Source organism: Alosa pseudoharengus, unplaced genomic scaffold, assembly GCF_046254945.1.
Source record: "Alosa pseudoharengus isolate Yale_2024_CS ecotype anadromous, Long Island Sound unplaced genomic scaffold, YU_APseudo_1.1 YU_APseudo_1.1_scf_2, whole genome shotgun sequence".
Lineage (NCBI taxonomy): Eukaryota > Metazoa > Chordata > Actinopteri > Clupeiformes > Clupeidae > Alosa > Alosa pseudoharengus.
Genome location: NW_027468663.1, coordinates 11513352 through 11527589, shown reverse-complemented (window position 1 = coordinate 11527589; position 14238 = coordinate 11513352). Strand labels below are relative to the sequence as shown.

Sequence of the window (14238 nt, the reverse complement as noted above, 5' to 3'; positions counted from 1 at the left end):
AGAAGAATACACCCGCATTACAGCTCAGTCTGGACCTGCTCCACAAAGTTATTATAGTTTTCAAGTAACAACATCAAATATCCAGACTCATTGTGAGGAACAGGCCCATAGTGATAAAAACTAAAACGGCATTACACGTATTATCGCTTGGTCTCTGCAGCTGTATAGAAACATTAGTGAAGTGAAGAAATGAGAGACAACACTCCCAAACTCACTAGGAGACTATGAAAATATACTAACTAGAATCACATCCTCTGCGAAAACCTGATCCGGTTTCTTCATCAAGATAACACATAACAATATTTTTTTGTGAAGGAACGTCTCTCTACCATTTAAATGTTTTAACCTTATTTGAAAGAGATAAAAATGAAAGTATGAAGATATTGGCTAATACTGTATGTCAGAGGGTGCGATTTTATTAAGATAAAATGTTGGCAGCATGGATGGCAAAAATGAAATGCATGCATAGACAAATACACATAATAAAACCATGAGCTCCTCCTTTTTTCTGTTATTTCCTGTAATACTCTGTACTCACTGGTACAAACACTAACTAATGCTCATTTTGGTTGTCATGTAAATACATAAAGCATATTGCTTATGCATACTTCTGTGTTGTTAATCTTATAGCCAAACTAGAAAGAAAGCATGAGCATCAAAAGCAATGTCTTAGATCAATTGTCCTAATACAATCAGTGAGACGAATAAAGAGTCACACTCTTGTATAAGACTTCTGAGTCTGATTTGAATTTTTCTGACGCCTTGATTAGAGAATTTTTGACTTCAGCAGTGAGATATATTATGATTGAATGATTTTCCATGGTCACTGCATTTATGTCCTCCGAAACACTACCCCCAACACACAGAGAGAGAGAGAGAGAGTGTATCACCTTTGTCAAGAAAGTTAAGAAGCCAATTGTTATTATCAGTTCTTTATTCACTGTTCTTAAATAAAACACACACTTGAAAACAAATGCTCCTTATAGATTTTTTCTCCTGTTCACCCAATACATTATTGTTTATGTTTACTTTTCATGTTCATCTTCATCCTTCTGCTTTTCGCCTCTACCTTCTCCTCTAATTCTGCAAACCTTTTATGGAGAACACGTATCTCGAAACCACCTCGGAGAAGCAGGAGGGTTGTTCTACTCCCAGTACGTTCTGCTGGCACTCAGGAGGTTTCCATCATCCACCTCTGTTCATGCCAACAGTCTGAACTACTATAAGCATTCTATGGGATAACAAACATTCCTGAGGCCATCACACAGTCAAGTCATCCAAAGCACATTCCATCAGACTTGTTTATCAGCAATATGGCATTTTCTTGCTCAGTGCTCTGGATATCGGAACATAGCTGAAATAGAATGAAATCTTGATCTACAGTGATCTTTCATACTTTGTCTACCTTGTAGGTCTTTAGGATGGTTACCTTGGAGGGGCGATACAGCCCAAGACCTAAACACAGGGGTCCGCTAAGCTGGGGAGTAAACATATGCAACTGTCTCAGTTTCGTCCCCACCTCAAAGAAAATAACAGTTCCCTCCTGAAAACCAACAGTCACTGCCACGCGCTTATATTGCAGGGATTTAGACAGCAGCGTTTTCTCAAGGTTGTGGTAAGCAAACAGGTCACCATCTTTATGCGTCAGGCTCCAAGATACCTTGTTCATGCCAAAAGAACTCTCAGAACGTCCTGTCCTGTTTATGTTCTCGTGGGCCACAGCGATTTCCCAGTAGCCCTCGGCCTCCAGCTCCCAGTAGTGAGTGCCACTGGTCACACAGTGGGCAGTGAGGATCTGAGGCCTGTTTAGAAAACGTGCTGGGTGTGGAGGGTAGGGGAGTTTATCTGCGACTCTCTCAGCGGACAACAGGTCATCAGACACTTGGACAAGAGGGCTTGCAGTGTCCACGCTGAGTTTCAGATCTGTGTTAAAGGGAAAAAAAATAAGGAAACATATTCTGATATATTCTCATTATTTCTGGTTTTCAAATAATTATACTATAATGTGAGAAGATTAATTGATTGTGTAATTAAAAAAAAATCTTTTTTTTTTTTTCAAATGTATTATTGAATTGTTTTTTGTAAGTATATTTTTGGGGCTTTTTGCCTTTATTCGTAGGACAGTGAAGAGTGAGACATGAAGTGAGTGGGAGAGAGAGATGGGGTGGGATCGGGAAATGACCACAGGTTGGATTAGATACCTGGGTCCCCACGGGCACTTGGACCTGTATATGGTATGAGCGCCTGTTGCGCCACAGTGCCCCCCAAATGTATTATTGAATTTAATACCTACTGGGTATGTGTGGGTTGAAGTTGACAGTTTCTTGCTCCTTGGGTTTGTTATACCAAGAGGTACATATGTACACTGTAATCATGAAAATCAACAAACATGTTTGTTGCATCTTGGTGGGTTAGCAAACATGGATAAAATATATCGATTTTAAAGCGCTTCAATACTCACAAGTCAACGCTGTGACCAGGAAAATGACCAATGACAGTGCTACATGTTGTTTTGCCTGTGGGAAAAAAAACCCTCAATTTTAATTGGTGCATTGAGGCATGGACAAGGGGGATAAAATCCAAAGGTAAAGTGCAAATAAATGATGGAGAAATCAACACTGTAAAAAATAATTCAAAATGTTTCAGTGGGAGTGCAACAAAACAAAACAACACATTTTCCTAGATCAAATAAAACCATTAAGTAAAGAAAAATGCAGTGGTGCATTTCAAAAAGCCTTGTGTACATAACTCCTAATTACAGTACATGATCACAGCATAGCTTTTTAGTTTGCGAGATGTATGGCTGTTATTACGACATGATTAGGGCTGCTGTCAGTTCACATATGCTTCATGAAACTTAGCCTACATAGTACAACTACTATACTTCATTGTAAGGCTACTAAATATGATCTGGGAATGTCATATAGAAAGAAATCCAAAATAAGACCTTTACCATTGCTCCTGAGAGTGTTCTCTCCCAAATAAGACCTTTACCATTGCTCCTGAGAGTTTTCTCCTGACTGAGGCTGTTATACTGTTACTGTTAGAACTGAAAGTGAAAGTGACACCGAGGACAACAGGCTTAGAACCAGTTCCACATGGGTGTGTCCCTGTCTGCTAGCCTGGAAAATCCAGACCCTGTGCTCTCGTGAGAACTCTGGATTTCCAGGGTACCTGTCTGCTGCTGTACATTCTAAAGTCCATCTGCAATCTGGTTCATTTATCTTTATTCTTATTAGGAAGCAGTATTTCTGGTAAGATAATGTACAGCATTAGCGGGAAGGTGTTCAGTAGACCTTTGGACTTGGATAGTGCAATAACTAATTCCATGAAGTGAACTGAAAATAGTCTGTCAAGAAAGTGACGTCATTACTGGGCAGGTTATGAAGCATTGCGAAAACCCATGCAATGCCAGGTCCAGCCACCTCACACAAACAACATCATGACATGACATCACTTTTACCCCAGAAAGAATGTCACTAATAGCCTGCTTTGGATATTCATTCATGTCAGTTGACATAAAAGTGTTATAATTTACAGCACTTACAACTAGCCTTACTAATTCTAGCACTTATCACCTGATTAGAACTGACACTTGACTGTATGAAAATAGCACTCACTGATGCACTAACTTGTTCTTATTGTACTCTACCTCAAAGTTTTTACCATGTTGTGAGTCTCTTCGGTTAAAAAGCATCAGCCAAATGTAATGTAATGTAATGTAATGTCATGTAATATAATGTAATTTACCACCTAGTGTGCAAAATCAACCTCTCTGAGAAACAATTTAGGTCAAGCACAAGCACAAGGATTGAGGATCACTTCAAGAACAACTCTGACCCCCGATGCATGTGGAAAGGCATCCAGGCCATCACAGATTACAAAACTAACTCCACCCACCCTATCACTCCTTGCCTGATGAGCTGAACCACTTCTATGGCCATTTTGATAGGGACAACAAGGAGGTGGCCATCAAGGCTGTGGTCTCTGCCGATCACCAGCCTCTCACACTCTCCACCACCGAAGTGTGTGCGGCACTGAGCAGGACTAATGCACGTAAGGCTGCTGGTCCTGATGGTATCTCTAGAAGCGCCCTTAAGGCCTGTGCTGTGCAGCTCACTGAGGTTTGGACTGACATATTTAATCTGTATGCTCATCCAACACCCTGAACCACAGAGATGTGTGCTGAGCCCTCTCCTTTACTCCCTCTTCACCTACGACTGCACACCTGTACATGGCTCTAACACCATTGTACAGTTTGCAGACGACACTACAGTGATTGGTCTCATCAGCAACAACGATGAGACGGCACAGGGAGGAGGTCCAGCACATAACATCGTGGTGCACTGACAACAACCTGGCTCTCAACACCAAGAAGACCAAAGAGCTCATTGTGGACTTCAGGAAGTCTAAAGCTAGCACACACACCCATTCTCATCAACGGGACTAAGGTGGAGTGCATGTGTCACCAGCTCCAAGAATCTCCTTGATTGCTGTTGTAAGTTTCAGTAACCCCACCTGAAAGTGTCATGGTGACAGCACTCAAGCCTATAGCCTACACAGAGCAGGGATTTCCCACCAGGTCACATGAATGCCCTCCACATGATCTGAGGTGCTGACAGCTGACTATCACCGAAACTTGCATGTCAAGTTTTTAGTCATGTTTTTTAGTATTCAAGTTTTGGAGTGCTGTTCAAAAATAAAATCACCAAAAATACCAACAGATAGTTGTTCTCAGTTTGTCTGTGTATACTGTATCTGTCCATAACAAATAAACCGTATATAATAACAATAATGTGACTAATCCATATTCAGGTGCAGGTTTTGCTGTTTAAGACTGTTTAACATTGATTCTGAAAGAGTTGTGAATCAGAATCATTGCTGTATGAACATGCTGTTTATTTCTTATGTTCATTTGTGATTTTGTATGCATTTGTATCTCTTGTCTATACATTTAAGATCGAATGGAAGACTTTCTGTGCACCTCTGCTCAGCTCCAGGTGTGACTCTTTGTATATAGATACTAAGTGTGCAGGAGTGGGGGCTTTACCTTCCCATTGGCGCTATTTCGTCTGGGTTTTCCCAGGCTAGCTCCAAGTACTCAGACACTAATTTATTATAGCATTTGACACACACACACAGGCCTGCACACACACATACACGCATGCATGAACAAACACACTCACATGCACACACACACCCTCACACACACATAAACACACCCATGCACAGACACATAAAAACACACATGCAGGCAAGCAGACACACACACACACACACACACACACACACACACACACACACACACACACACACACACACACACACCATTACCCCCACACAGACACTCACAAGCGAAAACACACACACACAGAAGCACACATGCACACACTCATTTACATACACAAAAGTTGCAAGAGTAAAGAATGGAGTAGGAGATGGAGACAAACTGACAAGTGTAATTTATTTTTGCGGAGAGAATGTGCAGGACTGGGCGGTGGTCATATTTTGTACCGCTCTACGGTACATCTAGTTTCATTAGTTTTACACAGAGACTTATGAAAGAACATCTTATTACTTTAACGAAAATATACCTCAACTTTGATTACTGAGATTTAATTAAAGGACCAGATCTAATGTTTGTGTCTCAGAGATGACGTCACTGAAAACAGTTTATTTAGGACAGTAAAACAAAATCCTGAAAATTCCATTCCCCTCATTCCACTACAGACATTCAACATACTTTAATGGCATACATCAGGATAATTTATTATGTAACATATTTTCATAGTTATTTAAATAAATAAATTAACATGAACTTGGTTTTCCCAGGGAACATACCCCCTGATAAAAATGTGTAACGTAGGCGGTTTTTTAAGGTAGCTAAAAGTCATTTAATACTCATTATAATAATTTACTGTCTTCATAACAAATCATAACCACCCTTATGATACATTATGTATATCATGGCAATTATATATGGATGTGATTTGAAACAAAATAATGCATTATAAATACATAATCATTAGCCTATTTATCTACAACATCTTTTATCTGCATTTAACAGCCGTACTGAGATCATCCTATACCTGAGATTCTTTACAAATACACTATACATACTGCCAGTTGCTTTGAATGAATGATCAGAACAGAATAATTGCCCTTTTAAATGAACAGACTCAGTTGATTGTCTGGTGTACAAACATTGCCCACAGATCATGCAAACACACTGTTCATAGCTTGTAAATAGCCATTTCACTTTCACACATCTACATGAGACAGAACATCCTTTGGTGCACCTTGCTCATTTTATACCTCTGTGTTGTCTCTCTGGGTTTTTTGTGAGGTGATTTAACAGAGGACAACTGCTCCTTCGTCCATCTCAGAAACAAACACTTAAGCGAGGGTCTTCTTGACTGAGATCTTGGTGTGCAGGTGTTCTCGGTACAGGCCCAGTCCGAGGCACACAGGCCCAGTGATATTAGTTTTAAACGTGTGGAGGTGGTTCCACATGTGGCCCACCTCGTGGAACGCGACGGCACCTTTCTCGAAATCAACGACCACCCCGACTCTGTTGTGCGTCAGGGATTCTAGGATCTTCTCTTTCACGCCCTTGTGGAAGGCGAATAGTCGCCCTTTGCTGTCGTGCGTCAGACTCCACGACTTTGCGTCATTTCCAAAGGAGCTCAACTTCAGCCTCCTGTTAATGCTCTCATAGGCTACAGCAATGTCCCAATAGCCCTGGGCCTCCAGCTCCCAGTAGTGGCTCCCTCCAGACACACACTCGGTGGACAGGACCTGGGGCGCATCAGTGAAGCGGGCAGGGTGTTGGGGGTAGTCCTTTTTGTCCTTGACCCGCCAGACCGACAGGAGGTCCTCTGACACCACCAGATAGGGGCTGGCCGAGTCTTTGTTCAGGGTGAGGTCTGAGTAACAGATGACAGAGTGTACGAAGACACATCTTTGACACATCTTTGATTTTATAGCTATCTTTATAATGTTAATTCAAATTGAAATGTGAACCCTATCAATTGATCAATTGAAACCCCTGGCTCTCAAATCCTACCAACTCACCAGTAATCTCTGGGTGATACTTAAGAAGTAAAGTGCGTTGTCTCTGTACTGTTTCAGTAAGAGTGTGATTCTCCACAGAGCACATGAAAGCTGGCAGAAGCAGAAAATAAAACTCATTCACATCATGTAGATATGGTACATTATACAGAGTGGTGAATTTAGCAATTTGATCAATACAATACCTGTGCTAATACATATAAATATGATAGCCAGCAGTAGAAACAGGATGCAGTTATAGTTGGCATGATGAGTTGTTTCAGCAACAGGATCAGTCTGAGTGGACTGTTCTCTTTGGTCTCGTTGTTTTTCCTAATAGTGAAAATAAAAAAGCACAGACAAATGAAACACTTCATACGTCACAGGACAAAAGCACCCTCACAAAGATTATGGAATAACAAAAGACTGTACTGTACTGTACTGAAACTAAATGGAATACTGACCTGCTGTGCATTGAAGTCCTCCACAACGCTGTGTAAAGTGTAACTCTTGTGCACACCAATGAGAGGTCCAAAGCACGCCCTACAGGTGGGGCAGGAGAAGGGCTGAGCTAGGGGTCGGTGCTTAAGCATGCCATCCAAGCACCGCATGCAGAGGCTGTGTCCACAGGGTAGCTGGTGCGGATCTTCGAAGATGTCCTGGCATACCGGGCATGTGAGCAGCTCCCTCAACTGGCTCTCCTTGGCGGGCCAGGTAAGCTTGAGATATTCCATCCTCAAATGGCACTCGGGGGGAAAAAGGTAGACTGAAAGAATGAGTGATCGAGTTTGTCACACTGGACACCTTCTGAGTGAATAACCTCAGTTTAGTGGGTCAACCTTTGTCATGATAACGTAACTAAAAGAGAAACCAAAAGACAGCTGTAAAAGGGGTGGTTCTAGGAAAGGTAGTAGGCTCATGGCCATGCCAAGAAAGCAGAGACATTCAAGATATGTCCATCTAGCCATCTCATTCCAATTAAATCTCAGTTCAGAACAAGACACCTCATTTGAACATAGACATAAGTTGCTATGAAATGTCATATTAACTGAATTGTTTGTGATCTTGGTTGCCGAGATAGCAATCTGGAAAATCTGCATTTCCTTCTTTCGTGTGGGCAAGACACCACAACAGTTTCACACATATCACAAGACAAAAAGGCAATCTAAGTTGAGAGACAAAAGATCAATCATCAAATAATGATTCAGAGGACCAAAGTTATAATATACTACGAATAGGCCTAATCACCTCATTCATCCAGTGAATAGATGACTTAATGAAATGAATACACTACGGATGTAAACAATACACTGAACTCACGTTTTGGTAGGCTACGATTCACAATACGATTTTCTCTTTATATTCTCAAATTATATTAAATATTATTATAATTGCCATGACATTATTATTTATATAAAATGAGAGGAACACAAGATAACTCATTGTCACCTTGAAATCAAAAGCAGATTACACCCTATTCTGTTTAAAAACTACATTACGATGAATGTTTTTATCTCAACCGTTTGTAATCTTCGTACATCTGTAGATTTTTAGCCGATTCATGGTACATAGTTACATCCCTTATATTCAAATACCTTTGAGTATAAATATACTTTTATACATGGATATATGATTTTTGTTAAGCTCATTTTCAAAAGGAAAGTGGGTATATAAAATGGACAACAGACATGGAAATATGTTTAATGTGCATATACAGTGGTCCTACGCACTGAGCACATTGTCTGTTTATTAAATATGACTTTTCCCTTCGCAAAAGTCAGTTTGATTAAGGTTACGTCTTGGGTTTAAGGAACACTTCATTTTTTTGAGGGAAACTTGGCTTTTTATTTATTGGTGAAGTTTACCTTGCTCAAGATTTAAATAATCTTTGTGTTCCATAAACCTATTTCAATTCACTGATTTTGCTGCGCTTCTAGTTTTGGGTAAACATTTCATTGCTTTGCCAGGATGTGATGCATAATTTAATCATTCTACTCACATTAACAGTTCCACACCAGTTAGTATACTTAAAAAAATCTTTACTTAAGGAAACACAAAGACAGAGCAAGATCTCTTTGGGAGCTAAATGATTAGTCCCCTTTGAGCATGGTTTGTAAAAAAAGAAAGAAAAGGTAAACAAATGGATACCACATACACAAAGTTACAAATACAAAATGTTTGTGTTATATATGCTATAATAAAGTTTCTACCTCATTCTCAATAAGCAGCCCATCACCAAATATGAGTGTTAAACTGGTTCCAGTGTTAGTTCCGTTTGCAGCTTTAACATTCAGTGGTTAAAGACACGTGTAAAACATGATCAAATTAGATTGTGAGAATTGATTGATTAAGGAAACACTGATTGATTAAACTATGGGAAGCATGTTTAGTAAATGATTTGCTTTCTGCTACATGACAATCCCCATATCTCACCATTGGTTATAACCTGATACTGGCCGTTATACTATAGCTTATTCTTTGCCATGACAAACATCTACCAACCAGTTTTTCCAGGTATAAACTAGCCATGTAAACCTGAGAAAAATAAACTCTTCTAACCTCAGCAGGAAGCAATGTCATTACAGCAAATGCCAACGATCCATCAGATATACTGAGGTCTGGCTTCTCTGAAACTTAATCATCTTTTGAGAAACAGCTCCACACAAAGGGGAAGTGGATGAGAGACGGACATGATTCAGCATGATGTGGTGGCATGGAGTGGAAGATAAACATTAAGCCGTCTCATAGGGTTAGGCCTATTTACTATAAACCCCAAAAGGTGACCTGAGTCTCAAGGTCATGTCTGGACCCTAAACATACTTCTTTAGTTGGGGTCACTTCCTCAAAAAAACAAAACAAAACAAACAAAACACATATTTGTGTAACCATACATGGCTATGAAAAAAGTGTTAACACTGTCAGCTCTCTCTCAGTTTACATCTGATAATTCTCCATGCTCTCCAATGATCATCTCACATAGTCTGTTTGGCATACTTCTTGCCATGCAGACTTAAACAAACCACCCATGCCAACACATGCTCTTCCAAACACTGCGCTTGACACATCCAGTTTGTTTTTCTCCCCACCACAACACCAGCCATCCTCCGTGGTTTCAGTGAGTGAGACTGTGCCTCTCCAGGTTCTTAAGGATCCGGTAGCTCTTGGTGCAGAGCGTGCAGGCGTAGGGCCTCTCCCCGGTGTGGAACCGCAGGTGGGTCTTCAGGTTGTCCTTGAGTCGGAAGCACTTGCCACAGTGCGGGCACCCGTGCGGCCTCTCCCCAGAATGGAAGCGCAGGTGGCGGCGCAGGCTCTTGCGCAGCGTGAAGGCCTTGCTGCAGAGCGTGCAAGAGTACGGCCGCTCGCCCGCGTGGAAGCGTTCGTGCCGCCGCAGGATCTTGCGCCGCTTGAAATTCTTGCCGCAGATCTTGCAGGCGAGGGGGCTTCCGGCGGTCGGCGGCAAAGAGGAGGAAAGGACGCGCTGCAGCCGCCACACGCCGTTGCCGCACTCGGTGAAGCAGCAGAGACGCCGGCCGGTGTGGAGGCCCTGGTGGGCGCGCAGGTCCTTGGGCCTGGGAAAGCGCTTGGGGCCGGCCAGGCGGAACCTCGGCCAATTTGAGGCCGTCGCCAGCAGCCGCACGTTGACCAGCTGCACCGAGCAGGGTTTCAGCAGCTTCCAGTCTGCGTGGTTCACCCCCATCTGAAAGTGCACAGTCTTGTGTCTGAAGGGGGAGGGTGGAGGCTCTGGCCCCATCACCTGCTCAGGAGCTATGGTGCCGCTGACCAAATGTGAGTTGTTGGTGCTTTGGTCTGACAGACTCATGGGGGTGGTGGTGGTGGTGAGAGTCTCTGAATGTGGAACGAACTTCTCACAGTCGAGGTCATCCGAGCTTTGCTCTGGTTGTTCTGTCTTGTTGCACGTGGCCTTGGAGACACAATCTGGCTCTTGGCTTTCTGGCCACGCCAAAGACTTTTTCAAAGAGTCAAAAAGACTGTTCAGCTCCATGGTGTCTGAAACAGAAATAAACAGTACAAATGACCTACCTTAACAAAACTCAAAACAGTCTTAGAGCCATTTATTTATTTCACAGACCAAATCTGGTATCCACACTCACCATTGGTAGCACTGGGCAATTCAGTCTGCTGTGTTCCAGACAGGTGTGTATGGCTACTTCCAGACTCTACATCCTAAGCAAGAGCAATTGAGACTAGGTTTTAGTGACCATAAAACATAATGTGCAAGCAATGTGGTACAATTAACATCACTCCAAAATACTGTTGACTAATTTAATGTGTTTTCACCGAAGCACTGAGACTGCAAAAATATGAGTCACGTGAGGTTTCAGACAAAACACAGGATCAGTAAGTTAGTGGGTGAGAATGCAGTCTACTCTTACCCTAAAGGTCCTAAGCTGATATGATTCCTGCAAAAGCAATGATTTGCTTCAAAACAACACATGGGAATACTGCTGGCACATGTTGACAAGAGAACTAATGGCTAAGTATGCAGGTTTTGTATTGTACTTATAGAAATAGCTGTTGTTTGGGTGAAAAAACTAGATAAGTCACATAATATATTATACTAACCCTGTCTTTGAGCACCATGCAAGGCAAGTCAACAGTGCAGTGCAGGTCGACGGCTTCCAGCGCCACCTTCTCCCGTAGATCAGTGGCCACTCCCCCTTCTTGCTGAGGACTTTGATGTGAGCTACACAGGGGGTGATGGTGGGGGTTGGGCTGTCGGTGCGTCAGAGCTGCAGGCATTCAAGAACAACATTCTTTAACTGAATTGAGAGATACACGAGGAGTACCATGCAAGACTTGTAGTCATAACATTGTAAGCTTTGCAGTGACTTGTGTGAGCATGCACGTTCCATCATTTCTGACCTCAACATTTAGCTTAGATAAGAACAATTTAGAAGTTGCATTAGGATGTCTGTGACTCCACACAATTATTGGTAAAGAAAGTTATATTTTAGGAAAGTCTCTATCCACAGACACATCAAACACGTTTCTCCAGATTTAGTTCTGACATTTTTTTCAATTTATGAGGGAAATATTGCTGCTTAGACATCTCCAAATCTACACGGATTGAGATATAGACCACAGTATGCAATCCCAGGAGATAACATCCATGGCTTGCAAAAGGTGTATGGCATAGGCTTCATCCACGGACTAAACGCATGGCACAACGTTACACATAAGTAAATACAGCCGACTCGTGTCATTTCAACCCACTGTATTCACTTTAGTTTGGCATATAGTAGATTCAGTCCAGTTTGAAGGGGACGTTACTGTTTACATGGAGGCAAGTTACGATACCGAGCGACGCCATGCAGCTCCACGTAGCATAACTTGCTAACTCGCAATGGCTAAATAACAAAAAATCAAAACATTACCCTCTTTCTCCTGTGGAATGAATTCATCTCCAACTTGCACACCAACACTGCATTTATAATTATCTCCACAATGTTTCAATGCATTTTCCATGTCAGTTCGTAAATCCGATTGGGAAACAGACTTCCCCCAGGGATTTTCCACAGTTTCAACTTTAGATCTTCCAGAATCGATGGAGTGTCCTTCGAAAAGTTTGGTTATTTCCTTCACAGCCACCCTCATCAACACATCCATTATAAACACAATCTGCGATTGAAAGTCAGCTACCGATTCCGACATTTTGGCTGTACAGCGTTTTAAAGGAGGTATGGCTTTTAAAGACAGATTTTCAGGTTAGAAACACCCTTTTCAGTGCTCTACCGTCGTTTTATCACCACATGTCCAGCAGCAACAGAAACATTGAGAAGGCCAGCTAGGAAGATAAAAGGGGCGTGCTCTAAGCGAGCAGTACCGCGCGAAAACACTTCCGGGTTTACATCGAGCGTCTTGGTGTTGTGTCTAGTGTGTCTACGAGCAGAGAGAGCGAGAGAGCGAGCTTTTTTTTTTTAAATGAAAAACTATTATGTTAATTATGTGTATGTTCAGATGTGTATGTTCATATACTGTATTTTATAGTAGGCTAGGCCTAGCTGCTTTGACAATACAAGTGACCTTGTCATGCCAATAAAGCATTTTAAATTAGAGAGAGATTTAGTTGCCACTAAACTACGTGGAATACCCCCCAGTTCATTGTCTTTCAGGTTTAGTTCAGGTTGAACAAAAATATTGCATTATCAACATTTGCGTTATCACCCCATTAAAGCAACACCAAAGAGTTTTTTGTACCCTAAAAATAATGTTTCCAAAATCGTTTCAGTGGTTCATCAACTCGTAACAGGGTGAACGGCACTTTCTGCATTCGCTTCGCGGCCCTCTATCGGCTATAACCGCACTATGTAAGTTTGCCGGATCGGGTAGCGGATCTGTAGTTCGATGGAATGAGACATAAGAAACTACAAATTTGACTTGCATCTGATGTCGCAATACATCGTACTTTCATAAAATCATGCAACATATACCTTGTCTGTGGACATTGTTATTTGCAAAGCTGGTGCTGGATAAACAAATGTCGGCCTGCGTGCGACAGAGGAAAAGTTCGTTGGTGTTGCTTTAATGAGGCTCAAAAGTAATTAGACAAACATACAATATTATTATGATCATTTGGTTGTTTTTCAGCCTTAAGTTTTGTCTTTGTCTTTTTATTTGAGTTGGGGAAACTCCTGGGTTGCTTTTGCAGGATCCATCTGCACTATGAAGCACCATCAGAATTTGCCTGAATCCCGGCCATCTATACCGGGCATTTTCCCGGTGGGCCGACGCTTTTGGGCCGCTATGGGCTATAGGCTATCATATATAGGAATCTAATATAGGAATCATTTTGGCCAACGATCGACCCAAAGGAAGGGCAATCAGCAGCCCATTGGTTACATTTCCATATTGACACTCGACTGATCCAATAACACTCACGTCAGGCACCCCTCGCATTTTGGTGCAGAGCCAGGATTCTGTGAACGCTTCAATAGTGCCAAAGTAACACCAATGCAGAAGCTTCAAAAATACAATACCACAGGTTACTCTATACAACCACAGGTACACAACAATAATACATATAAAACAATACAAACATATTGATGTCAATGGGGCATTTTGCCCATGTTCAGGGTGGAAAATAAAAAAGAAAGATTTGCATAAGACAAGTCAAATTGGTGTTTTTAAAAAGAAGGGATCATGGAGAATAAAAAAAAACATATTTAA

General features: G+C 41.7%; 3 protein-coding genes across 5 annotated transcripts; all 3 read right to left on the bottom strand.

Moving 5' to 3' along the window:
- Positions 1 to 916: 916 nt before the first annotated feature.
- Positions 917 to 3038, bottom strand: LOC143133832 (tripartite motif-containing protein 14-like). Of its 2 annotated transcripts, XM_076293730.1 has the most exons (4): positions 2954 to 3038; positions 2462 to 2516; positions 2294 to 2365; positions 917 to 1923 (listed from the first exon to the last, which is right to left on the bottom strand). In XM_076293730.1, the coding sequence occupies exons 1-4, from the start codon at positions 2954 to 2956 to the stop codon at positions 1391 to 1393; spliced, it is 663 nt and encodes a 220-aa protein (XP_076149845.1). In that variant the 5' UTR covers positions 2957 to 3038; the 3' UTR covers positions 917 to 1390. The 2 variants fall into 2 exon arrangements, with proteins under 2 accessions (XP_076149845.1, XP_076149846.1); XM_076293731.1 differs by lacking the exon at positions 2294 to 2365.
- A 2407-nt stretch (positions 3039 to 5445) lies between these two features.
- LOC143133829 (ret finger protein-like 4A-like protein 1) lies at positions 5446 to 8982 on the bottom strand. Its single transcript, XM_076293727.1, has 4 exons — positions 7515 to 8982; positions 7257 to 7383; positions 7075 to 7164; positions 5446 to 6926 (listed from the first exon to the last, which is right to left on the bottom strand). Exons 1-4 carry the CDS (start codon positions 7782 to 7784, stop codon positions 6397 to 6399), a joined length of 1017 nt encoding a protein of 338 aa, XP_076149842.1. The 5' UTR covers positions 7785 to 8982; the 3' UTR covers positions 5446 to 6396.
- Positions 8983 to 9072: 90 nt separating this feature from the next.
- LOC143133827 (uncharacterized) lies at positions 9073 to 12884 on the bottom strand. Of its 2 annotated transcripts, XM_076293724.1 has the most exons (5): positions 12447 to 12884; positions 11635 to 11801; positions 11445 to 11471; positions 11163 to 11235; positions 9073 to 11058 (listed from the first exon to the last, which is right to left on the bottom strand). In XM_076293724.1, the coding sequence occupies exons 1-5, from the start codon at positions 12721 to 12723 to the stop codon at positions 10163 to 10165; spliced, it is 1440 nt and encodes a 479-aa protein (XP_076149839.1). In that variant the 5' UTR covers positions 12724 to 12884; the 3' UTR covers positions 9073 to 10162. The 2 variants fall into 2 exon arrangements, with proteins under 2 accessions (XP_076149839.1, XP_076149840.1); XM_076293725.1 differs by lacking the exon at positions 11445 to 11471 and having other exon boundaries at positions 12447 to 12881.
- Positions 12885 to 14238: the final 1354 nt, after the last annotated feature.

Coding starts and splice junctions, on each gene's coding strand:
- LOC143133832 (XM_076293730.1), bottom strand. Junction 2,366..2,461: donor CCTGGTCACAGCGTTGACTT/GTGAGTATTGAA, acceptor TCATGATTACAG/TGTACATATGTACCTCTTGG. Junction 1,924..2,293: donor CTTCAACCCACACATACCCA/GTAGGTATTAAA, acceptor CCTTTAACACAG/ATCTGAAACTCAGCGTGGAC.
- LOC143133829 (XM_076293727.1), bottom strand. CDS start 7,784: ATGGAATATCTCAAGCTTACCTGGCCCGCCAAGGAGAGCCAGTTGAGG. Junction 7,165..7,256: donor ATTTATATGTATTAGCACAG/GTATTGTATTGA, acceptor TGCTTCTGCCAG/CTTTCATGTGCTCTGTGGAG. Junction 6,927..7,074: donor GTATCACCCAGAGATTACTG/GTGAGTTGGTAG, acceptor TCTGTTACTCAG/ACCTCACCCTGAACAAAGAC.
- LOC143133827 (XM_076293724.1), bottom strand. CDS start 12,723: ATGTCGGAATCGGTAGCTGACTTTCAATCGCAGATTGTGTTTATAATG. Junction 11,472..11,634: donor GCATGGTGCTCAAAGACAGG/GTTAGTATAATA, acceptor TTGCTTTTGCAG/GAATCATATCAGCTTAGGAC. Junction 11,236..11,444: donor ATCAGCTTAGGACCTTTAGG/GTAAGAGTAGAC, acceptor GCTCTTGCTTAG/GATGTAGAGTCTGGAAGTAG.